The 25,407-nt window shown below is 36.5% G+C and overlaps 1 protein-coding gene and 1 pseudogene across 1 annotated transcript; both read right to left on the bottom strand.

Moving 5' to 3' along the window:
- Positions 1-2,555: 2,555 nt before the first annotated feature.
- On the bottom strand, positions 2,556-8,131 carry LOC133799746 (chromatin modification-related protein EAF1 B-like; annotated as a pseudogene).
- LOC133799747 (transcription factor asR4-like) lies at positions 3,055-3,537 on the bottom strand. Its single transcript, XM_062237747.1, has one exon. The coding sequence runs from the start codon at positions 3,535-3,537 to the stop codon at positions 3,055-3,057; it is 483 nt and encodes a 160-aa protein (XP_062093731.1).
- Positions 8,132-25,407: the final 17,276 nt, after the last annotated feature.

The following is a 25,407-nucleotide window of genomic DNA, read 5'->3' as shown; positions in this document are numbered from 1 at the left end:
GCCATGAAGTTCCCAACAGACGCGGGGGTAGGACGCGTGTTGGGGAACCAGAGAGAAGCCAGGGAGTGCTACAACGCCTCAATCACAAAGGCGAAGAATGGAACGTCGAAGAGCACTACCTCTGATAGGTTACAGATGACATTTGATACACTAGCCCAATCCGGTGATGAAGTCACCAAATAGGGTGTTGCCCAAAGTGAGGACAGAGACTTAGATTCTCGCTTTGGGGATTTTGAAGAAAACTTTGGACCCGTCGAGGACCTTGAGGAGGTCCAACTCGACGAAAAAGACCCGACCAGAGTCGTGAAGGTTGGAAAAAACTTAGAACCTACCACGAAGCACGCACTGGTGGAATTTTTGCGAAAGAACCAGGAGGTTTTCGCCTGGTCGCACAAAGACATGGCTGGGATAGATCCTGCAGTCATCAGCCATGTCCTGAATATAGACAAGACCTTTTCACCCGTGCAACAAAAGAGAAGGCTGCTCGATAAGGATAGATCGAGAGGCTTAAAAGAGGAAGTTGAAAGGTTAAAGGAGAATGGGTTCATCAGGGTGGCGTTTTATCCATCATGGGTCTCCAATCCAGTGCTGGTTCCCAAGCCAAACGGCAAATGGTGAACCTGCGTGGATTTTACAGACCTCAATAAAGCCTGCCCAAAGGACTGCTTCCCACTCCCAAGAATCAACCAGCTGGTCGATGCAACTGCAGGGCATGAAATCCTCTCGTTCATGGATGATTATTAGGGCTACAACCAGATTAGCATGCATCCCCCCGACGAGGATCACACCATCTTTCGGACTGATACGGGTTTATACTGTTACAAAGTAATGCACTTTGGACTGAAAAACGCAGGTGCGACTTACCAATGGCTAGTCAACCACATGTTTAAGGAGCTGATCGGAGTAAACATGGAGGTATATGTGGACGACATGCTAGTAAAGTCTAAAAAAGGAGAAGGACATGTAAGGGATTTACAAAAGTGCTTTGACGTATTGAACAAATACCAAATAAAGTTAAATCCCCTTAAATGTTCATTTGGAGTTGGATCAGGGAAGTTTTTGGGGTTTATTGTAAATTCAAGAGGAATCGAGGCCAACCCCGACAAGATAAAAGCCCTGATCGATATGAAGTCGCCAGAAAGGATCAAAGATGTACAAAGTTTAACCGGGAGAATAGCAGCCCTAAGTAGATTTATTTCGAAATCAACAGACAAGTGCGTCCCTTTTTTCAATCTACTTAGGGGAAATAAGAAGTTTGAATGGACAGGAGACTGCGAGCAAGCATTCCAAGCCTTGAAAGCCCATATGGCACAACCTCCCATCTTATCAAAGCTGATCGAAGGAGAAACTTTGTTTATTTACCTGGCGATTACTGAAGTTGTTGCTAGCGCGGTACTAGTGCGAGAGGAAAAAGGCGTACAAAAGGCAGTCTATTATGTCAGCAAGAGACTGATCGAGGCAGAATTGAGATATCCACCAATAGAGAGGTTAGCATATTGCCTAATCCTAGCCTCTAGAAAGTTACGCCCCTACTTTCAAGCCCATCCTATTATAGTTCTAACCGACCAGCCCCTTCGACAAGTCCTCCAAAAACCAGAAGCGGCAGTCGAACTGGGGCAGTTCGATATAACTTATTCACCGCGAGCAGCAGTCAAGGGACAAGTTTTGGCCGACCTTATTGCAGAGTTCACCGAACTCCCAGACAGCGAGCAGTGCAAAAAACCTAGTGCACCTGAGCCTCAAGAGAAAGCCCCTTCGTGGAAATTATTCACGGACGGATCGTCTAACGAATCCCACGCACTACTACAAAATTGACATGGGACGATGGTTTTAAACCATTGTATGGACTCTCATACGTCGGTTCTAATACCATCGTCCCATGCAATGTCATGCCATGTATAGCATGAAACAACAGTTTAAATAAAAGCGTCATCTCCCGTCATACATGAGACAATAGTTCCTATACAAACGTTCTCTCTTGTAGTACATGAGACGACAGTTTATGTGTAAACGTCATCCACTGCAGTAAATGACATGACAGTTCCTACTCAAGCGTCATCCTCCTGCAGTACATGAGATGACAATTTATGTGTAAACATCGTCCCCTGCAATACATAAGACGACAGTTTTGTGGAGACCGACGTCCCATGTAAAATATGATAATTTTTTCATTTCTCTATTTTCAATACTATATTCATTCATAATTTCCTGTGTAATTACAACATAGTTCAAATAGAATCAATAGGCAGACAAAATCAATATAACTAAGTATGTTCAAAATCTAAAAATTGCAAGATCAAAATATAGACTTGGAATAACTATGTAAGTTCTAACTACAAAACTACAATTAGTATATTTTTTAATTCTGATTTCAAAAGTTACTCTAGCTATGACTCGTCCGGTCAAGAAGCTTGGTTGCCTATTCATTTTGAATTTCATTAATTTCGCCAAGTGTATATGTATTTTTCCCACCACACTACAAAACACAAAATAAAAAACTAAATCAGAAATTAAATTCAATAGAATTGTAGTTCAATAATAATAAATACAATAATATCACTACAATGACTAAAAGTAATTTACAAGATTTTCAAATAAAAAAGAAAATGCCTTGCCAATATAGCCTCGGTTGTTCCAGTTAATTTTTTAACAAAACCTGCAAATAATAATCAGCATCTCCATCCATCAATGCCCTTGTGGAATGACAAGCTTCATCTGCATTTAACCCTCGCGTAGAATCAGCTTCTTTCTTTATACCAAAACAAATCACTAATGTAAGCTTGAAGCAAAATCAAGAAAAAGAAATGGAATACGTATGTGTATTGTACTTGGAAAATTTATATAATACCGGAGAAATGCATGGAGGGAGAGAGAGAGAGAGAGCGAGGGAGGGAGAGTTGGAAGGTAATGCCCTATCAAGTATGCATGCTTAGTCTTGTGGAAAGAATTGGTAATGTAAATGAAAAATACCTGTACACTGCTGTAACAAGGGCAAATAGGCCCAACCTTGTCAGGACCGACTGCTGTCAAAACTGCTCAGTTCACATGGTAGCTTCATTCTGCTTTAGAATTAGCAGGCCTCAAATATAAGCTTCCCTGCCCTTGCAGATGCTGCATTTGCTGCTGAGGTTGCTGTTGCAGTGGCAGTTGATTCTGCGGAGATTTTTGTTCTGGCTGTTGTTGCTGTTGTTCTTGTTGCATATATTGTTGAGATGCAGCTGACAGTGTAGGACACTGTTGTACTAGTTGGGATGGCGGCGGCTGCTGCTGCTCCTGCTGCCACTGAGTCCCAACATTATGTCCATGAGAAGATAAGCTACCAGACAACTGTCTTGGACCTAGCCCTTGACTAGTAGGTGGTGTTGGCTCATTTCCAAGTGAATGTGAAAGAGATGGGCTCCCAATGGAACCTGCTTGAATGGTTGAATTTGGAAGATTAGAATCAAATACAGGTTCTGAGGATTTCCATTGAGTACCAATGGCAGAAGACACAGGCACTGCAGCAGTTGAATCCGTACAAGACTGAGGTTTTGCCATGCTTGCACCCACCTGAGAACTATTATTCACATTCTGCTGATCAGCTTAAGCTAGATCATTTTGGGACTTGCCTAGCAGCTCAGGATTTACTTGACGATTTTGTTGGATAATTCTGTGAGGATTTGGTTGAGTTTGATTGACTTGCTTTTGATGTGGCTGTGGCTGTGGCTGTGGCTGTGGCTTTGGCTGTGACTGTGACTGCAGCTGCTGGTGATTGGAACCCATAACTGCTGCTGGAACTCGTTGGGAATATGATAATGCATGGCCTGATGAAACTGGGGGAACTTGGCCTTGAGTGCTATTATCTGAATGAGAAGGCATTTGATGGAGTTGCTTTGTTGAAGGAAGAGCTGAGCTAACAAGGAGCTTTTGATGATTTGAAGATTGAGGAGCCATTGTCTTTGGTGGTTGCATTGCATTGAGTCCAGACCCAGAATATACATTTTGTCCTTGCATCATCTGCATCATTTGATCTCCTTTCTCCAAAGATTGGCTTCCTGGGGGTATAGAATGGCCATTCAAATGAGAAGAATCCACAGAGTGGTTCTGAACCAAGCCTCTTCCTACTCTCTTCAAAATTTTAGCATGCTATTGCGATTGTACATGTTGCCGTTGCTGGGGGTGGTGCCTACCAGCTTGTTGAAGATGCTGTTGTTGTTGTTGACACTGCCATTGCTTTCCCATCTGATTGGTCAAGCCACTAGCGCCAGGATTCCGGCTAAGCCCATGAGGGGGGAGGTGATGTTTCTGCTGATGCTGTGCTGGTATGGTTGTCATTGGGGAAGATGGTGTTAAAGGGGACAGCGACACTAGTTGTGATGGATTCTGTGCTTGATGTTGGGAACTATTTTGTAGAGTTGTGGAAACAGGAAGGTGGGCCTGTGACTGGACATGTTACATCAGAGCGTTAGAAGCAGCAAACTGTTGCTGCTGTTGTTGCTGCTGATGCATATACCTCTGTTGCATATGCCTTTCTTTAGCAAGACGGATTGCATAGGCTTGCTGCTGTGAACTCGCTGCATGATTGGGAGGGTGATGTGGGCTGCTATGTCCATGAGATTGTTGTGGGGAGACCTGATGTTGCTGCTGGGGATGGCCAGGATATGATGGAACTGATGGCGGATTTGTCTGATTAGAAAAAGATGGATTCAAACCATTGAAGGCGGTAATACCTTGGCTATTACCTGCCACTTGCATTTGAAGCTCTTGAACCATCATTTGCCTCTGATGCTCTGGATTATGACCAGGCTGTGACAAAAAGATTGTATAGTTAAATAATGAGTTACAACCAACAATACAGTCTTTAATAGGAAAAAGCATGGCACATGTATCTAACTGGAAGAACTTTAAGCAAAAACAAAATCTATGTGCAATTAGTTAACATGAAACCACAAACACAGAAAAATCTATGTGTATGTTAATCCACAAATAAGACATACACCTATTCATTATCTCCAGTTCACTATTTCATTGAAAAAATGAGCAAGCAGTACTAAACACACAAACCTAATATGTTCTCTCCTCTTAAAAAAGAAAGCAGCTATAATCCAAAGTAATAGTATTAGTTAACTCACCCTAATCATGTGAGGCCTAACCATCCAGTTTCCTTGACCAGAACTAGCTCCAGAATGCATATTTACAAGGCTTGGCATCCCCACCATACTGGAAGAAAGCATACTCCCAGAATTGAGCAAAGATGGTGAAGTCATTCCCTGATACCCTGGCCTAGAAATTGGCATGCTTCTATTCATCCCACACATCATGCCCATAACATTTCCACCATATAGCATACGAACTCCACGATCGCCTCCAGAAAGGGCACCGGGCACAGGCAAGCTGGACTGCTGAATATTTCGACCAGCCAACGCATTATTATATTGTTGTATTCGTTGCTGCTCTTCAATAGGTAAAGAAGAAGCTCTTGGAGAATCGTTGTACCGACCATCCCTGAAAAAAAATTACGGGGCAAACAAAAAGATTTATTGAAAAAATATCAAAAGAAAGTTAAAATATGTAATGTCAAGCTACAATATATAATATTACCTGGCAGTAGAATTAAGCGAAACAGATGGTGATGACAAGTTAGTACCAAGAACCACACCAGAAGATCCTTGTAGGGACGAATTTACACCCGACGAAGGAAGTAATGAAGCAACAGCACCCTGGTTCGGTATTGCTAAACCACTAGAATGAGAACTTTGACATCCAAGAGGGAGAACATCCTGGTTTGATGAAGTTGTATCACATAGATCAAGAGGCCTTCACGAAGTGAGAACAAAAGAATATTATAAGCACTCCGCAACATAAGAAATTAAATATGAGTCATCAATTGAACTACAAGGGGAAACAGGAAATTAAATATGAGTCATCAATAGAAATTAAATATGAGTCATCAACATAAGAAATTAAATATGAGTCATCAATAGAAATTATGCTGATGTTGTGCTGGTGTGGTTGTCATTGGGGAAGATGGTGTTAAAGGGGACAGCGACACTGGTTGTGATGGATTTTGTGCTTGATGTTGGGAACTATTTTGTAGAGTTGTGGAAACAGGAAGGTGGGCCTGTGACTAGACATGTGACATCAGAGCGTTAGAAGCAGCAAACTGTTGCTGCTGTTGTTGCTGCTAATGCATATACCTCTGCTACATATGCCTTTCTTTATCAAGACGGATTGCATAGGCTTGCTGCTGTGAACTCGCTGCATGATTGGGAGGGTGATGTGGGCTGCTATGTCCATGAGATTGTTGTGGGGAGACCTGATGTTGCTGCTGGGGATGGCCAGGATATGATGGAACTGATGGCGGATTTATCTGATTAGAAAAAGATGGATTCAAACCATTGAAGGCGGTAATACCTTGGCTATTACCTGCCACCTGCATTTGAAGCTCTGGAACCATCATTTGCCTCTGATGCTCTGGATTATGACCAGGCTGTGACAAAAAGATTGTATAGTTAAATAATGAGTTACAACCAACAATACAGTCTTTAATAGGAAAAAGCATGGCACATGTATCTAACTGGAAGAACTTTAAGCAAAAACAAAATCTATGTGCAATTAGTTAACATGAAACCACAAACACAGAAAAATCTATGTGTATGTTAATCCACAAATAAGACATACACCTATTCATTGTCTCCAGTTCACTATTTCATTGAAAAAATGAGCAAGCAGTACTAAACACACAAACCTAATATGTTCTCTCCTCTTAAAAAAGAAAGCAGCTATAATCCAAAGTAAAAGTATTAGTTAACTCACCCTAATCATGTGAGGCCTAACCATCCAGTTTCCTTGACCAGAACTAGCTCCAGAATGCATATTTACAAGGCTTGGCATCCCCACCATACTGGAAGAAAGCATACTCCCAGAATTCAGCAAAGATGGTGAAGTCATTCCCTGATACCCTGGCCTAGAAATTGGCATGCTTCTATTCATCCCACACATCATGCCCATATCATTTCCACCATATAGCATACGAACTCCACGATCGCCTCCAAAAAGGGCACCGGGCACAGGCAAGCTGGTCTGCTGAATATTTCGACCAGCCAACGCATTATTATATTGTTGTATTCGTTGCTGCTCTTCAACAGGTAAAGAAGAGGCTCTTGGAGAATCGCTGTACCGACCATCCCTGAAAAAAAATTACAGGGCAAACAAAAAGATTTATTGAAAAAATATCAAAAGAAAGTTAAAATATGTAATGTCAAGCTACAATATATCATATTACCTGGCAGTAGAATTAAGCGAAACAGATGGTGATGACAAGTTAGTACCAAGAACCACACCAGAAGATCCTTGTAGGGACGAATTTACACCCGACGAAGGAGGTAATGAAGCAACAGCACCCTGGTTCGGTATTGCTAAACCACTAGAATGAGAACTTTGACATCCAAGAGGGAGAACATCCTGGTTTGATGAAGTTGTATCACATAGATCAAGAGGCCTTCACGAAGTGAGAACAAAAGAATATTATAAGCGCTCCGCAACATAAGAAATTAAATATGAGTCATCAATAGAACTACAAAGACATGTCGGAATTTTAAAATCAAAGAGAAGAAAGGACGAAGTAGTAAATGATACCATTAACATGCAACAAGGAAAAGCAACTTACGTTAGAACACCTCCATTCAGGTTATTTGGGCAGATTGGGGTAAGAGCAATAACATGAGAACTGTGGACTGGTGCTATTTGTTTCAAATCCTAGTTTTCATTCTTTACAACATTTACTATGGTGATTGCAAATATCTCTGTAGCTGACATCCTGTGACTTTGGTGATTGCAAATTGTTTGGATAACATTTACTATGTCCATTATTTAACTCAGATGTCAGCAACACGAGGCCATAATATGAAAAAGCATTTCCAAAAAATACAAACCATAAAAGCAAGGTAGACCTAACTAATTTTGGGGAAAGAAGAATTAATAGTGATGAAAATACCCCTGTGTTAGAATCTGCTTTCTTAGAAGTTGTGGTTTCATCACCTGCGGGCGGCAGTAAATGTGAATCTTCTTCTTCTGATGGGGTATTCTTTTCTTGTAGCTCAATTTGGTGATCTGAAACAAGAATACCAGGAGGGAGCTTGGTTTTGTTCATTCTTGCTATTTTTTCTAAAACATTGAGTGCTTCAGCTGTTCTTCCTTTCGAGCATAAAAATCGTGGTGACTCAGGTGCAACCCAATAGAATAGAAGGAGAAGGGATGAAGGTATCGAAGACAGGGCAAGAAGCCATCTCCAGCCCAGTGTTGGCATGACAAACTGTAAAGCACACAACATTTTAAGATCAAGATGCAAATTCAGTGTATTTATTATCACATATCTGGGCAGTAAAAGACTTGCTGAAGTCGACTAATTAACTTGCACCTTAAGTAATTTATGTTGCTTATCTGGTAGATTTAATGGACTGACATAAACAAAATCTCCCAATATTCTCCATTTTCATAGCAATTCAATTTCAAAATTTTGTGCTCATATCTTTTGGTACAATGATTCGTAATCATTTAGTAAAATATAAACAAGTAGTTAAAGTATAATAAATGGCTATTTGAGAAATTTAGTTTAAAATAAAAACATTAAGTTAATATAATGCACAAGAGGATAAGGGCAGAGTGTTCTCAACTCACAACATGAAAAGAGTGGAAGAGGCAAAAAGAGCTTAAACAAAGACAACCAATCTAATTAAATTTTGTGAGCAGGGAACTAAAAATGTGCTGATTACATAATTTGGTCAAAAAAAAAAATCCTACTAGTCATGGGAAATAGTTCAAAAAAAATCATTCAAGGCATGGCATGTCTTACTATTACTTTCACAACCAAACCATCAAAATCACATTAGACTTAAACCATAACATTCTAGATTTCAAAAGTAGTATGAACATTATAACACGGTCCTATAATAATTACTAGATTAATACTAAAACAAGGAAAACAATATGTAGCAAAAGTTTGACTTAGTCTCTAAATTTTGTTCACTCAACTTTAACTCCTCCCCCAAAGAGGCAACTACATCAGCTAAAGCCTAGCAAAAACCCTGCAGTACCACCAGCCTAAAACAAACAAAGGCACCAAGAGAGATTAAGCAAGATCATAGGACCATATCAGTAACTTCAATTCTGGCTCTATAACCTCTGTTTAAAATGTTCCTTTGTGTCCAATCTTTGTGCAATTTTTATAACATTAATTTAAATCCCTTGGACAGAAAATCATCCCTACACTCATCTCTACACAAAAGGTTCAACAAGATATATAGCATTACCCAAAGCCACAATCCAAAAAAAAATGACATCTTTTTAGTAGAGCTAAAACTCCATCTTACATTAAACAACAGAACACAACAAAAGACTAATAAACAAATGAAAATGGAGAATGAGTAAGGATTGTCGCTTCTTCCTACTCAATTGCTGCTTCTCCTCCTTTTTCTTGTTCTTAATAACCGCTATTTTCTTCGCAGGGTTATCCTCATCACTAACCCCAAGTCCAACAAGGCTCCTCACACACACACGTATCAAAATTTCTAGGAACGCCAGAAATCTTGCCCACATTATTAGTCCTATTCATATCGATATCGTACAAAAGATATGTCTCACCATCCTGATGCAAGAGAACATGATGACCACTCTTCGAATACTTAAGTGGCGTCACATATTCAAAATAGCAAAAGAGAGAAAGGAGAATAACATTTGTACCTATTCCTTTTTTAGTTACTCCAGTAGTAAATGACATTAATGATAGTTAGATACATTGATTAAGTAATGTGTTGGCAAACCTAAAATAGTTAGACAGATAGCAGGACAGAGGAATCCTAGTCTGTAAAAAAGGTTATCAAGGTTCCACCTCAATAAAGAGAACAGCACAATGCCGGAGATAAGAAAACTATGTACACAAAATGTTAATAATAAAAACAATTTTCATATGGGCATATAGTTAATAACTTTTTTTATGTACCTTATCATTATTTGCTTTTTCACTTTCATCATCATCTTCAAAAAAAGATAAACCAGCTTCAAAATTATGTCTTCTAATACTCAAATAAGCTTCTATCCCAACCATAACTCTTTCAATTTCCTCAGGAACTTGCTGCAAATTAATATTACATCTCATTAACCAGTAAAAGGAAAAGAAGAAAATAGATACTATCAGATGTACCCAAAAAATGAAGCAGTAAAAAGCAAAAACAACAAGATAAGAAAGACACGTTATGTTACAAACAAACTTTACCAGCAACAAGAATTTTAGTTTTCTTTTGTTTTTCATATTAAAGGGGCAAGAGAAGACTGAAATAGAACAAATGACAATGCTAAAGAATTAAAGGACACAGATATCACAAGGCAACAGTACATCTGTTGCTAGAAAGACAAAACATCTAGTTGGCTTAAAATACAGATAAACCATTGAGTACATATATATATGTAACTATAAAGAGAAAGAACAAAAATGAGTGCAGAACAAAAATTGAATCTTATTCGCAAAATTGAATCATGATAATGGAACATCCCATTCAAAGAAACACATATTCAATCAAATCTTTAGTATTTAAACCAAAAAACTCAGTCCAGAGAAAGAAAGAAAAAAACAAAATACCCAAAGTCTTGTGGCTATCACTATGACGAAGATAGAGAAGCAGGTACAGGGCAGCGAGAATAGCTTTACGCCGGAGATGGGTGGAGGGCGGCAATCGAACGGTCGGATTGAGAATTAGGTGCGAAGACGCCGAAGCTTTAGGCCGGAGATGGGTTGGATCATAAGCAGATTAGGGTTTGCCCATATGCAGGGAAGGATCCGTCGTCGCCGCCGTCACCTGGGCTGTCGCCGTTCTCCCTAGTTGTCGTCGATTGTTAGATTGTCGCTGGTCGTTGTTATGGCAGAGGGTTGTGCTATTGTCTTGTGCACAAGAGAGGGTTTCTTTCACAGTTAGTATTTTTATTCAATTTCTTTTTATATATTATATTTTATTAGTTTAAAAACATTATGGTTATAATTTAAAAGTACTGTTAATTGAAGTATATATATATATATAACTAATAGAAGTATGACTTTTTTTTAATTTATCTTTTAGTATTATTAATATAATATTATTAAATAAGTTAACAATTAATATTAAATAACTCTTTTAAATTTAAATTTGAATTATTAATTATTATTTATTTTTTATAAATATATTTGCATAATAGATTAAGTATATTTATTAATTCATATTAAAATATACAAATTTAATTAATGCCAAAAAAATTGGGTTGCATTGAGACAACGTTTCTATTAGAACCATCTTCTCGTGTTAAAGGTAGATACGTGACAACAGTCTCTATAGAACAGTCATCTCATGTAATCTTTGGTTTGAATGGCACGACAGTTTTAGATAGTCTGTTGTCTCATCTCTACTTTTAACATGAGATGACTATTCTACTAAAAATGTCATCTCATGTGCGTCATCTAAGTACAATTTTCTAGTAGTGATGCAGGAGCGGGAGTGATATTGATAACGCCGGAAGGGCATCGATTTCACTGCGCTATTAGGTTCGACTTCACCGCGTCAAATAATGAAGCCGAATACGAAGCACTCCTCGCTGGATTGAGGATGGCGAAAGATATGAGCATAAAGACGCTTGATATTTACAGTGATTCACAGCTGGTGGTGAATCAAGTTCTAGGAGAATATCAAGCACGAGGCTTAAAAATGGTGGCCTACTTGAATAAAACAAAAGACTTGGTAGCCCAATTCACGGAGTACACCCTTCAGCAAATTCCGCGGGATCAGAATTCAAACACAGATACCTTAGCCAAACTCGCGAGCGCGAAGGATGCTAACACTTTGAACATTGTACCAGTGGAAAGACTGAGTAAGCTAAGCATACAAGCGGTCGAATCCAGTATGGAGATTTGAATGGAGGATACATGGATGGCACCTTATTTGGAGTTTCTGACAAACGATATGCTACCAACAGATAGAAACAAAGCCAGAACTCTACAAAGGCGAGCTGCTAGGTACATACTGGTCGATGGTGTTATGTACCGAAGAGGATATTCCTTGCCACTACTCAGATGCGTTACACCGGAAAAAGCTAAGGAACTCATGAAAGAGGTGCATGAAGGCTTCTGCGGGGATCACGCTGAGGGGCAGAGTTTTGCAAAGAAGATTTTAAGGCAAGGCTACTTCTGGCCAACTATGAACGAGGATTCGGTGGAGTTTGTACGAAGATGCGATAAATGTCAAAGGTTCTCCAAGATTCCACGAGTAGCTCCGAACGAATTAAAACAGATGCAAAGTTCGTGGCCTTTTGCAGTATGGGGGATAGATTTGATTGGATCCCTACCTACAGGGAAGGGCGGAGTAAAGTACGCAGTCGATTACTTCACCAAATGGGCCCAAGCTGAACCACTCGCTACCATCACGACCAAGAAAGTTCTTGACTTTGTTATCAAGAACATTGTCTGTCGATATGGCTTGCCTAGAAAGATAGTTTCAGACAATGGAACCCAATTTGACAGCGACTTATTCACCGATTTCTGCGAAAGACATGGAGTTATCAAAAGCTTTTCTTCAGTTGCACACCCCCAAGCGAATGGGCAGGTCGAAGCCGTGAATAAAACTCTTAAAGATACCCTGAAGAAAAGACTTGAAGAAGCTAAGGGAGCGTGGCCAAAGCAGTTGCCTGAAGTCCTCTGGTCGTATAGAACGTCTCACCGAACAACGACAGGACATACCCCATTTTCCTTAGCCTACGGATATGAGGCGATGTTGTCTGTCGAATTAGATCCCCCCTCACATCGACGATTAACATACGGCCAAGACCAGAACATCCAACTGATGATGGAATCCCTAGACTCGATTGACGAGATATGGGAGAAAGCCCAACTCCGAGTTGCTGCGTACCAGCAAAAAGTCGCCCGGTACTTTAACTCCAAAGTTAAAGAAAGAAAATTCAACGTTGGAGATTTGGTGCTACGACGAGTTTTCTTAAACACCCGCGACCCCACTGCTGGAGTACTCGGACCTAATTGGGAAGGACCTTACCAGATTGAGGAAGTCCTTCATCCGGGCACCTACAAACTTGCACGCTTGAACGGAGATCTCGTTCCACGTTATTGGAATGGAGAACACCTGCGTAAGTACTATCAGTGAACAGTCCTTTTTAAAGGACTGGCTTGTATTAAATTTTACTTTTTACAAGTTTAGCAAAGAGGGTTAGCCACGCTGTATGGCTAATCGCTCGTATATCTAAAATTCTATTTTAGAATCACTCGTAAAGACATGTTTAGTCCATTATTAATACGAGATTATAAGGGACTGTGCGCAACCAGTCATTCTTGCCAACCTTTGTGAATCTATATTTACAGGTATTTGTTCATTACGTGTGTTGTTTTGCTGTATTATAAGTATTACTTTTTCTCCCGAGGAGAAATGTTCGAACAGGTCGTGGTCAAGGCAAGTGACCAAGGACCTAAAGCTCCTCGATCACTTGGGGGGCATATAAGGCACATCGATAGCAAAGCATACCATGAGGTATGTAAACACATGAACAAAATGAGTGAAAGCATGCTAAGGTACTTAGAGTATTTTTCAAAATTTATATTTTGTTAAACCAAGCCAAAGTACTATGCTAAGTTCTGTCATACGAACAAATGTTATAATAAATGAAAATGTTATAGCATCATGATGTAATCTCTTACACCGCAAGCATCACTGCTTGGATGTAACTGTTCAAATAAAAGAAAAGGTTTCCTGCCCATGCAGCAAATTCAAGAAAGGAATTGTCTTTACATCACGACCCGTGGGTCGTATAATCAAAAGAAAGAAAAAATATTAAAAAAGCTCAAGAGGCATTGGGAGCAGAAGGGTCTTTATCAGCATTCTGGTTGGCAGCATCCTCAGCATTCTAGTTGGCATTAAAAAGGTGTAATCATCAGTTTCCCTTTTTCGAAATATGGGGAAGAGGAATGGCCGCCGAATTATTACTGGGGAACCGAAAAGTCATGATTAGACAGGAGTAGGTGGCTTTTTCCAAGAACACACGAAGAGTTCTGACACATAAGGCGGGGTTACCGAAGGGTCGTTTGCTCAAAAGTTTATTTATTGCTTGTGATAAATAAACTTGGAGGGCAAATGTTTTCCAAAAAATTGGCATTGATGACATGGCAACTGATCCCTGGACACATGGTTGACATCTGGAGGAACTCTGCTAGTGCATCGACCAGAAGACGTATTAGAAGCAGTAAGCAGCCCAGTCTTACCTGCGACCAGTCTGGTCGATGGTTCCGCATGTAATGTAACACTACTGTGAAGATCTTTGTAAATCCCGAATTTAACTCACACAATCTCCTGAGTATCTGATTATTCAGGAGAGAATATCTGTAACGATCTTATGTAATCCCCCTTGAGCCTATAAATAGAAAAAGAGAGTTCAAGGAAGGGACTTTTGGGCTTGGGAATTATTGAAGATTAGAGTAATTCTCCTTGGAATATGGTATTGTTCTTCAGAGGTTAGTGAAACTCATTGAACCCTTGTTCTTTGATCACTCCTTTGATTCTTATATCAATAACAGTCTAAGTGAACGTAGGTCATTACCAAATCCTGGGGCCGAACCACTATAAAATATCGTGTTCTTATTACTTTTGGTCATTTGATTCTTCTTAACATATTCATTCACATCAAGCATATTCCGACTCCGTGTCAGTTGACCAAAATCTGGGTCAACATTACCATAGTGGGATTCTAAGAAATTTTTTACTTTGTTGACAATGCATAATTTTTTTAAATTTTACATATCACATTGTATAGATTTCATTAAGTATATATGTTTATGATTTTTTTTAATTTTTATTATTTTTTATTTTGAAATTTAGGTATATTTGTACATATATATTAAAAAAAATTATTAAAATTCTAACTATTTTGATTATATATAGTTATGTTAAAATAAATTTATTAAATAATTTTAAAAATATAGACATATGAAAAGTTTTATGTTATTGTTGATTATTAAGTTTTTAGGTTATGAAAAGTTTTATTGATTTTTTGTTTAATTTATTTGTTAGATGTTTAGTGCTATTTGTTTAGTAATCTTTTATATATTAATTAATCTAATTATGTAGGTTGTGATTTATTTGGTGAGATTTTAGGGTATTTTTTGCATCAAAATTTCTATTTCAAGCACACATTTGAGGTAATTAACTTTCTAAAATTACAAGAATAAGTTATATATTGCTAGATATTTAGTGATATTTTATTTATTAATTATTAATTTAATTTTGTTGGTTGTGGATTTAATAGCAAATTCGATTGCTACGTGAAGTAATTTTGCTAGCTTTTGGATTATTAATTGCAAGAGGTACATATATATTCTCTTACTTCTACTTTTAATATTATGTAGAGTCCAAGAACTTTACTTAGCTAGTTAGATAGTAGTAGTAATAGTAATAGCTAGTAGTAGTTGTAGTATGTTTATGACTGTGGATTTTGGTTCAAGCCGGGACTTTGTTAGACACTCGTAGTAACACTTGTAGATTTTATAAGTTTAACTTATAGTTTAAGAATATTAATTATAACATAAGGTTTGATTAATATTGCTGGTTATTAATATGATAATTATTATAACCTAAGGTTTAGATAGAGCTAATAAGAATATGACACTTGTCATGAGCATGGTTATTCCTAAGGTTTAGATAGAGCCAATAGGATTATGACATTTGTCATATGCATGATTATTAAGGAATTATTATTTTAATGATAAAATAAAGAAAATATAAGACTTAGTCTTCACCATAATCTGTTAGGAGCATGACATTTATCACAATTTTATTTATTTGTGGATTAGGTTGATATTTAGATAATTAAATAGATTTTTCGTAATTTTTGGGTACTGTAACTTCCGACCTAATTTTAACCCAGTTATGTTATGAATTTCGAAAAATAGTATTTCTAAAAAGTTGTAGATAATTTAATTAGATTTCTAACGGTATAAAGAGAGTCTAAATTGGAGTCCTATAGCTCCAGATATGTTGATTTTACTGCAGGAGAGTTTAGAGTTACGAGATTTAGAGAGTTAGAAGTTAGGATTCTATTTGTTTTTATTATTTTTGTTTTAAAAATAGGGCTTTGAATCCTTAAATCTCTCTGAACAATTTGACCAATTCCTAAGCCTTTGACTGAAGGATATTCAAATATTTTCAATTAAATTTATTATTTTTATTCAAAGCCAAAAAGAAGATTTTTATTCCTAGAACTCTATAAATAGAACCTAGCACCAAGCATTTTCATTCATTCTTCAAGCATTAATCAGAGCCTTCCAGGTGCTAGTGAGACTATAGAGTGATAAACACTTGGGTTGGGGTTATAAGCTTAATCATTATAAGCTTAATAAACACTTGGGAAGTAAGGTTCATAGTGTGTATTTCAGTTTCGAGGTGTAGTTCGATCATAGCAATTTCAAAGGTATTCCTATTCTTAGTTCCTTTCAGTATTGTTTCATTAGTTTTATAGTCCTAACTCAGTCTTCTCTATTCTTGGTTAGGCATCTAAGTTCTTCGAACTTGAGGTTTCTTGTCGGTAAGAATATTCTCGGTGGTTTTTAGTTCATTCATCGATTTCTTTTAGAATACTCACCTCTATATTATGGTTTTTAGGAGTATTCCAAAATCCCGACTTTATTCTCATCATCCCGGTATATTGGTAAGGAAAATAGGATAGGATATTATGTGTTATGTCATTTGTTATCTTATGATTTATGTGTTATGTTAACTTATGATTTGTGTGATATGTATGTTTGTAGACTTGGGCATATGACCTGTACAACTAACAAGCCCCAATAAATTTATGGGCATATGACTTGCTTAGCCAGCAAGCCCCACAAATCTAATGGGCATATGACTTGTTTAGTTTATGGGACCCCAAGTAATAATAGCCATTATAGTATATGTGACATATGTTTATGATATGTTTTATTATATGCTACGTTATGAATTTTATGTATATGAATTATGTGTTAGATTTTCATTGCTGGGCATTAGGCTCATTCCTTTATGTTTTATATGTGCAGGAAAATAGTTGTGGCGGCAGAAAGATTCTTGGCAGCTTGGGGATGTGTATTGAGGCAGGATGGAATCGATGGACTGAGTGTTTGATTAGAGGATGAAGTTTTTTTTTTAGTCTTTTAGTTATGATTTCTATGTATTATTTTTCCGCACTTAATTTTGTAACCAATTTATTTAAGTTATGTTTTGTTTTATTTTCAAAATAATGGGATCCCATATCCTAAATGAATTTTTATGTATTTAACCGTTACTTTACAGTTTTTAAATAAAGTTATGGTTATTTCATATGTACGTTTTCTTAAGATTAGTATAGTAGTCATTAATGGTCTAAATTCTAGAATAGTTGGGTCGTTACATATTATTAAACAAATGTTAGAGAAGTTTGAATATCTTAGATTTTCATCCATAGTGAAGTAGATTCTGAGATTAAAATTGTGTGCTGCGGTGATAATAGAAGGTTGAGACCTTGTGTGTTTTAGTGAAGTAGGCTCTGGAAAATTTGATTGTGTGCTACGGAGCTATAAGGAAGAAACTTATTGTATGTTGTTTGAATGGTTTGTTTTGCTATTCACATGCATATGGTTAGGTCAATATTATAGGGCAAATGCTGCTCGATTTTATCTAGGATTACAAACAATTAGCTTTATATAGACATCCAACTCTATTACATGCTTATTTAGTATCGTTTCTTTTATTTTTCATAGACATAGGAGAAGATATGGATAGAAAGTGGATGTCAGCGAATAGGTTATCTACAAAATATTGGAACGAGGTCGATTTGTTCTTAAGGTTTTGTTCGGAAAATGTGATAGACCCAAATTTTACTTATTGTCCATGTCTTGAGTGTGGAAATGTTAAAATATGAATCTTAAAAAGATTAAAGGAACAATTATATTTCAATGGGATCGACAAGAGTTACACAATTTGGTATTACCATGGGGAGATAGCTCCTATTGCTCCAACTCTGCCAAGTAGACCAAAAGGAGTTAGGAGGAATATAGTAGAGGAGAACCGAGATCTATTAGATGAAATGATTAATGCCGCACATTATGGATCAGGAGTAGACCCAAAAAAATTTGAGACACTCCTTAGTGATGCTGAGACATCAATTTACCCTGGTTGTACCAGATTTACAAAATTATCAGCGCTTCTTAGGTTGTAAAATCTAAAATCTAAACATGGCTGGAGTGATAAAAGTATTACTGATTTATATAGTTTTTTGAAGCAGTTATTTCTCATAGATAAGGAAATGAAAATTTCATTTTATGAGGCAAATAAGACATTATGCTCATTAGGCATACAGTATGAAAAAATCCATGCATGTCCTAATGATTGCATATTATATCAGAATAGCTTTGCAGAAGCAAAATCGTGTCCTACTTGTGGTGAGTCACAATGGATATAGAAAAGAAATGGTGAGGATGTCAAGGAAAGAGTATTTGCCAAAGTTTTTTGGTACCTTCCGCCAATTCCTCATTTCATCTGATTGTTTAGAAATGTCAAACATGCTAAAAGTTTGTCGTGGCATGCTAATGAAAGAGTAAAGGATGATAAATTAAGACATCTAGCTAACACCGTAGCTTGGAAGATAGTTGATTTGAAGTGGTCATTTTTTTGTAATCGCAAGGTTATGCTCGTTTTTCAAGTTACTGTGTTGTAAGGTTATTGATCCCTTAAGTTACCCAAGTTAAGAGATGAAATTGTTGAGGTATTGTGTGAGTTAGAGAACTATTTCCCACGACCATTTTTTGATATAATGATCCATCTAACAGTTCACTTGGTTAGAGAACTAAGATAACGTGGTCTCATTTATTTAAGATGGATGTATCCATTTGAGTGATATATGAAGATTCTTAAGGGGTATGTTAGGAATAGAAGTCGGCCAGAAGGATGCACCATCGAATGCTATACTATAGAAGAGGCAGTTGAATTTTGTTCCAAATACATGACTGGTGTACATAGAATTGGGTTAAATGATGTTGAAAATGTTGTGATTCAGAGTTATCGTGGTAGTGTTGTATGCACAGTGAGTTGAGATATACTAGATGAAGCACATCGTCTTGTGTTGCAGAATATAAATGAAATTCAGCCTTATATCGAGTGATTTATTTTCATATAATACATTAAGTTTAAATTGTGTAATTTTGTATAATCAATTGTTTAACAACATATGTATAATTGAACGGAACATTTTAACTGGATAAAGACCAACTTTACATCCAAGTCAAGGAACCCAAAATGATTACAAGAAGAACATTATCAAACATTTAATAGTTGGATAGAACAAAAGGTAAATATTGTTGATTATGGAAGGTTGTCATTTATTGGTAATTACAAGATGGCATGGTTGGTTGTTTTTATTAATTTGTTTTTGCTATGTTGATTTAATAGATTGTGTCAGAATTAAAAATTACATCAAATAAGGTTTCAGACATCGTTAAGTGGATTTCACGAGAACCTTCTGTTAATGTCATCAAGTTTTTATCATACATGATTAATTGTACTCTATTTAACACTAGGGAGCATGATAACAACAGAAACTCACAATGGTGTTAGCCTTGTTGCTAAAACTTTGCAAGTCACTAGTGCAAAAGACAAAAATCCATTTGAATGTGATATGACTTTTTATGGAATAGTTAATGAAATTTTGGAGTTAGATTATATCACAACTAGAGTATTTGTTTTCTTTTGTGATTGGGTGAAAAGTGACAGCGGCATAATATATTAAGATGTTGGTTTCACATTAGTTAATCCAAAATGAATTAGGCACAATCTGACCGATTTATATTAGCTTGATAAGCCAAACAAGTATTTTATGTGAATGATCCTTTAGACAACTAGTGATCAATTGTTCTTCCAACGCAAACATGAGAATGGAACATTAAATATGGTGATTTACATGATATGCCTCTCGAAGAAGAACTTGTCACATTCACCGCAATAGAAGATAATGATGAAATTTATGATGATTGTATTTGTTTCCGTGAAAATGGTAAAGGATTATGGGTTGATGATAATGAGTCTTGAGGTAACATTTAATTGGTTTGATATGTTTATGATATGTGATATTTTTAGTTTCATCTTTTGGTTTTATCTTTCGGTTCCATCTTTAATTCAAATGTTTGTATAACCTTTTATTTTATGATTACGAGTGTCCAAAATTGTTGTAATAATAATATTTATATTTCACAGATGGAGGGTAATCCTTTTGGTGGTAGTTCTGATGAAGGGGAACCTCTCCCTCATTCTCAACTAGTGGAAGATGAACATAAAAATTTTAGAGGGCGCACCTAGATGTCTAAAACCACCGAAAAAAGGAGTGAATGACATCTTACACATGTTTAATATAATGAGTATTGTCAAATAGTTAGTGACACTAGAAGTAATGTTTCATCATAACTTGGAGTTATTGTTCGAACCATTGTGTCCATTAACACTAATAGTTGGAACGATGTTAGTATGGTGGATAAAAATAAAATATTGGATATACTGAAGGTATGGTTTTATTAATTATATTTCATTTAATGTTTTTAAAACATATATTGTTGTGATAATATGATTCTTATTACTTTCAAACTTGCAAAAGCTTAAGAGGACCCTAAACAAAAGAAGGCGATATTGATGGATGCGGGAAGGTACTTTCGAAATTGGAAGACTAATCTCACAAGTGTTAATGTGTATAATGCTTTGAAAAAATTCCCAAATGAGTTCACGCAAGCTATTGCATCTGGTTTTGAGAATGTCATAAAGCCAGATGAATGGTTAAAGTTTGTGAACTCAAGATTAACTCCTAAGTGGTGTAAAAAGAGAGAAGAGATGCAAACTTATCGAGCATTGAATAAATACAACCACAACCTCTCTAGAGGAGGCTATCTGCACATTGAAGAGATGTTAATGCAATAGAGTGGGAAAAGCGTGACTGAACTTGATAGGGAAGACATGTGGAGCATGGGTCGCCAGAATGCAAAAGAAGAGCTAATTGGAGAGGCCTCTTAGATTCAAAAAAATATTGCGAGTGTTCATATTCAATAATGTTGGTATATCAAATTATTAGCTTCTCTATATAACCTTCTATGAATATTGTTTCATAGGATCATTATAGGCAACTCCAAGCTAAGGGTAAATGGGCACCTGATGGCCCTGATGATGCGCTAATGAGGGTGTTGGGCACTCGTGAGCCCCGAGGACATGTTAGGGCTAGAGGGTATGGTGTGTCTCACACTATATACTGGAATACTCCAACACCTACCTCAATGAAAAATAAATTGAAAGCTCCTTCTTTGAATGCAACTATTAGAAATTAATTTGAAGAAAGATTTCAGAAACAAGAAGAAGAACATTGTCAACAAGAACAACGTCTAGAAGAGCAGCTTAAACAACAAGGTGAACTCTTGAGAACATTCCTGGCCCAATAGAGCAGGTCGGGTTCCAACCATGGAGTCCCACCAGCACCACCATCATACTATGTTCCTGAGCCACCAGTGCCACTAGTGCATGAGTCCTACTATACTCCTGACCCACTAGTGCCTCAAGGAGAAGACCAAATTATTGCACTACAAATAAGTTTTAGACACTCAATGATGTTGAGAAACTGATTTACCCTGGTTGTACTAGATTTAAAAAATTATATGTGCTTCTTAGGTTGTACAATCTAAAAGCTAAACATGGCTAGAGTGATAAAAGTTTTACTGACTTATTTAGTTTTTTGAAGGAGTTATTGCCCGAAGATAATGAAATGCCAATTTCATTTTATGAGGCAAAGAAGATATTATGCTCATTAGGCATGTAGTATGAAAAAATTCATGCATGTCCTAATGATTGCATATTATATCATAATATATTTTGATAAATCTATATTTTAGAGTTATTAATTGAGCTTTTGAACTTAAAAATTTAAGTGAAATAGAATGTTTGTGTTATTATTGTGTGGTTTTAGTCATTTTGTCTGTGTATTTTGTTTTAATTAATGATAACTCTTGTGGAAAATAATGGGATTATATTCTAAAAATGTGGTATCTATTTTGAGGGAAAAAAGAAAGGGTTCTTGGAAAGCTTAGTGAAACACGTGCAAGGAAATCATCTTGGAGCTAAAATTCTGGCACTTTGTTGTAGCATCAGTCAACTTTGCTGCAGCAAAGTGTGTGCAGCCAGCAACAGAAAGTTTGCACACTTGGAAAGTGATTAAATGAGGTGGAGAGACTTGAATAGAGGGAGGATGAGGTGGAAAGGAGCTGAGACAAAGTCTGAAAAGAAGAGTGGTCCCCACATGTAGAGAGAGAAAGAGAGGGTCCATACCCTTTTTGAGCAAAAGAAACCTAAAAAGGGAGATCATCTTCTCCAAGAAAAACCAACCTAGCCGCCTATCACCATGAAAGGAGTTTTTTCTGCAGTTTTGGGAGCTGAAACATCAAGAAAAGAAGAGAACAAAGAAACCTAGGAGAAGGAAGCTAGAAGAAAAAGAAGAGTTAGAAGGCAAAAGAATAGAAGATTTCTATTATTTTGGCTTGTCTTTCTAAACTCTCTCCTCCTATAATTTTATTTTTCACATCTTGAACTCTTAGATAATGTTGAATATATATTGTGGTGATTTGGGTATTTTGACTATGAGCAAATTTGTTTGTGTTAAGGATATTGATGAACCCTAATTTGTAATCAACCCCAAAGTGTTGAATGTTTTATGCAATTTTTCTCTTGTTCATTTGAGCTATATTTATTGTGCAAACTCTTGCTTGAGAATGATTAAATTAGGTGAGATACAAGTTAGTTTTAATTCCGTAAGGGTTAGAATTAGTGGAAATGCTTGATTGATGCATGTTGATAATTTTGTTATTGATTAGTGGATAACTTAGGGATATTTTATTCACCTTGCAAACTTGAAGGATTGATGATTGAAATTATGTTCTTCAAATTAAATTTAGCATAGGAATATGTGAATTTAATTGATGGAACTTTAACATGAGCATTCGGAAAAATGGCATGTGCATTAAATTGGAAATCCTAGTTACAGAAGAACTTTACTATGAACTTTGTTGCAACATCAAGGGCAAAACTACAAATTAGGGGGATTTGATATGGCTAACTTTAATCATAATATTAATCACAATTTGTCATTTTCTAGCTTTAGTGTTGAATACCTATTTTAATTTTCTTGTTTAGTTTTTTTTAGTTCAATTAATTAAATCATCAAAAAAAATTAATTGTACCCCAAATTATTTGGTGCTGATTTTTACAATATTTGTTTGTTAATCCTTGACGAGACGATAAAAATTACTTTCATTATATTACTTGTTTGACGACTGTTGCGAAAATTATAGCAATTAAAATACGCAAGTATACGTAGCCGCACAAGTAGTAAACTGTAAATGAGTATCGTCTCCACAGGGATTTTAAACTAAATAAATGTAAAAATCAACTAAAGAACAATTTAACAATAAGATAACAAAATTAAAAACATGATTGGAATATGAATCTAAAATTAAATGGGTGTACGTATTTTAATCTAAAATAAAATGAAGAACTCAGAAAAAATTAATTGAGAGAAGATCTATGTGAACAATTAGATTTGGATGGCTAATTCCCCCTATGTTAATCTGCCCAGTTGTTATAGCAATCGTTCAGCAATTATGCACAGAGTTAACAGATTTCACACTAAGCCAGTAAGCTTTTTCCAAAACCTACTGATATAATTCCACAACTTAATTCAACACATTCCTATATCAAATCAGGTTGTAAAACATGCATTTATTCACCAAATCTCAGGTTATACAAGGTAGCAAAATATTCCTATTTCACTACTAAGAACTACCTAAACATGGCATTTCTCTTGCATCATTCAAGTTGATTCCACTAGATAGATTCTTTCCAAAATCATATCTAGCTAGTTTAATTGTTAGTTATGGCCAGCAATCAACAATCGTTAAACATTAATTTCACTTGAATGAACAAAGGCAAATTACTAAACTCATGCATTGCATTAATACTTCATCACATAAGGTTCATAGCCACCCAAATCTCAAGGTGATTAGTTCATGTCTAAACTGAAAATTACAATCCAAAACAGAAATTGTTCATCCATAACAAATATTCAGTTCACAAATTATAGAATCAAGATTATACACTACAGAAAAGGAAATATAGAAGAAAGAGAATAGTAGAATCGGGTTCTAGAGTCCTCCTCCTTCCTTGGTCGTGATTCTCCTCTTGTAGGTAATGCCTTTTTCTGTGTGTATTTCTCTGGTTTGTTCTCTGTACTCTTCTTGCTGAAAGATTTTTTTTTCTGTCCTCTTTCCTCTCTCTATTTCTGGTGTATATTACGGCTGCCTCCTCTTTTGGGTACCATCCTTTACCCTAATTAGAAAACCCCACTTCATCTTTGGTCCATTTCCTCTTGCCACCTCAGCCAGCTAACTTCATTCACTAAAATGGGTGCCACATAGGCGCTGAGGTCAGTAAATAAAATCAGCTGGCTTTTGTCCACGTCAGTCTTCACTTTCCCAGAATTGCTACAAGTCTGGCCTACAGCATCCGAGCAGCAATGCTCCCTTTTTTGTCCCCTTTTGTCTCTTGATTCCTTTAATTTCCCTTGGCGCTTTGAAGGTTTCTTTCCTGAATGACAAAACACAAAGATTTACATAAATAATTACAATTACTACCAACAAATCACAAGACTCTTGCATTAACACACTAACTAGAGAAGAAAGGTAAAAACTAAACAAACTTACAAATAACAACACACTCATTACTCTTTTCACCCAAAATTCAAGTTCAAAGTTAATAAAAATAACTCTAAATCATAGAGTTATCAACACCCCAAACTTGGCATATTGCTCGTCCTCGAGTAATGAGGAAAAACAGAAATAAAAACAACACATAACACACACTCAACTCAAAAAGTAACACAGACACAGACTTGTACAAGAGAGATTCCTGAATAATCCAATACATCTTAGTGAAAATATTTGCTCTCAGAAACGTGGAATGGAATGAAATGATGCTGGTAGTGCTTATGCCCTGACTTTATATGCCTCATTTCCCATTTTCAGTGCTAAAGAAATCACTAATGCCTCCCTAAAGTCACCCAGTCAATAGTGTGTACAAAAGTTTCCCACCAACACCTTGAATTCCTCTAATAACTACTCTTGATCCTCAAGTTTAACTATCTGCTCCCATAGGTTGAATTAGTACACTCCTCTCCACTAATGTAGTCTAGCTTTACCCCCTAGATCAAAAGGAATTTACTCGGCTTGTAATGTAAGGCTTAGGTTAGGGTAGGATAAAAGATAATATTTCTAAAGGCTTACAACCTACCCACCTCAACTTATCAAGAACCTCTCTTATTATTATT

This window comes from Humulus lupulus, chromosome 9 (assembly GCF_963169125.1).
Source record: "Humulus lupulus chromosome 9, drHumLupu1.1, whole genome shotgun sequence".
In the NCBI taxonomy this organism is placed as follows: domain Eukaryota; kingdom Viridiplantae; phylum Streptophyta; class Magnoliopsida; order Rosales; family Cannabaceae; genus Humulus; species Humulus lupulus.
Note: the sequence above shows the minus strand (reverse complement) of the source record. Positions and strands in the feature narration are given on the sequence as shown.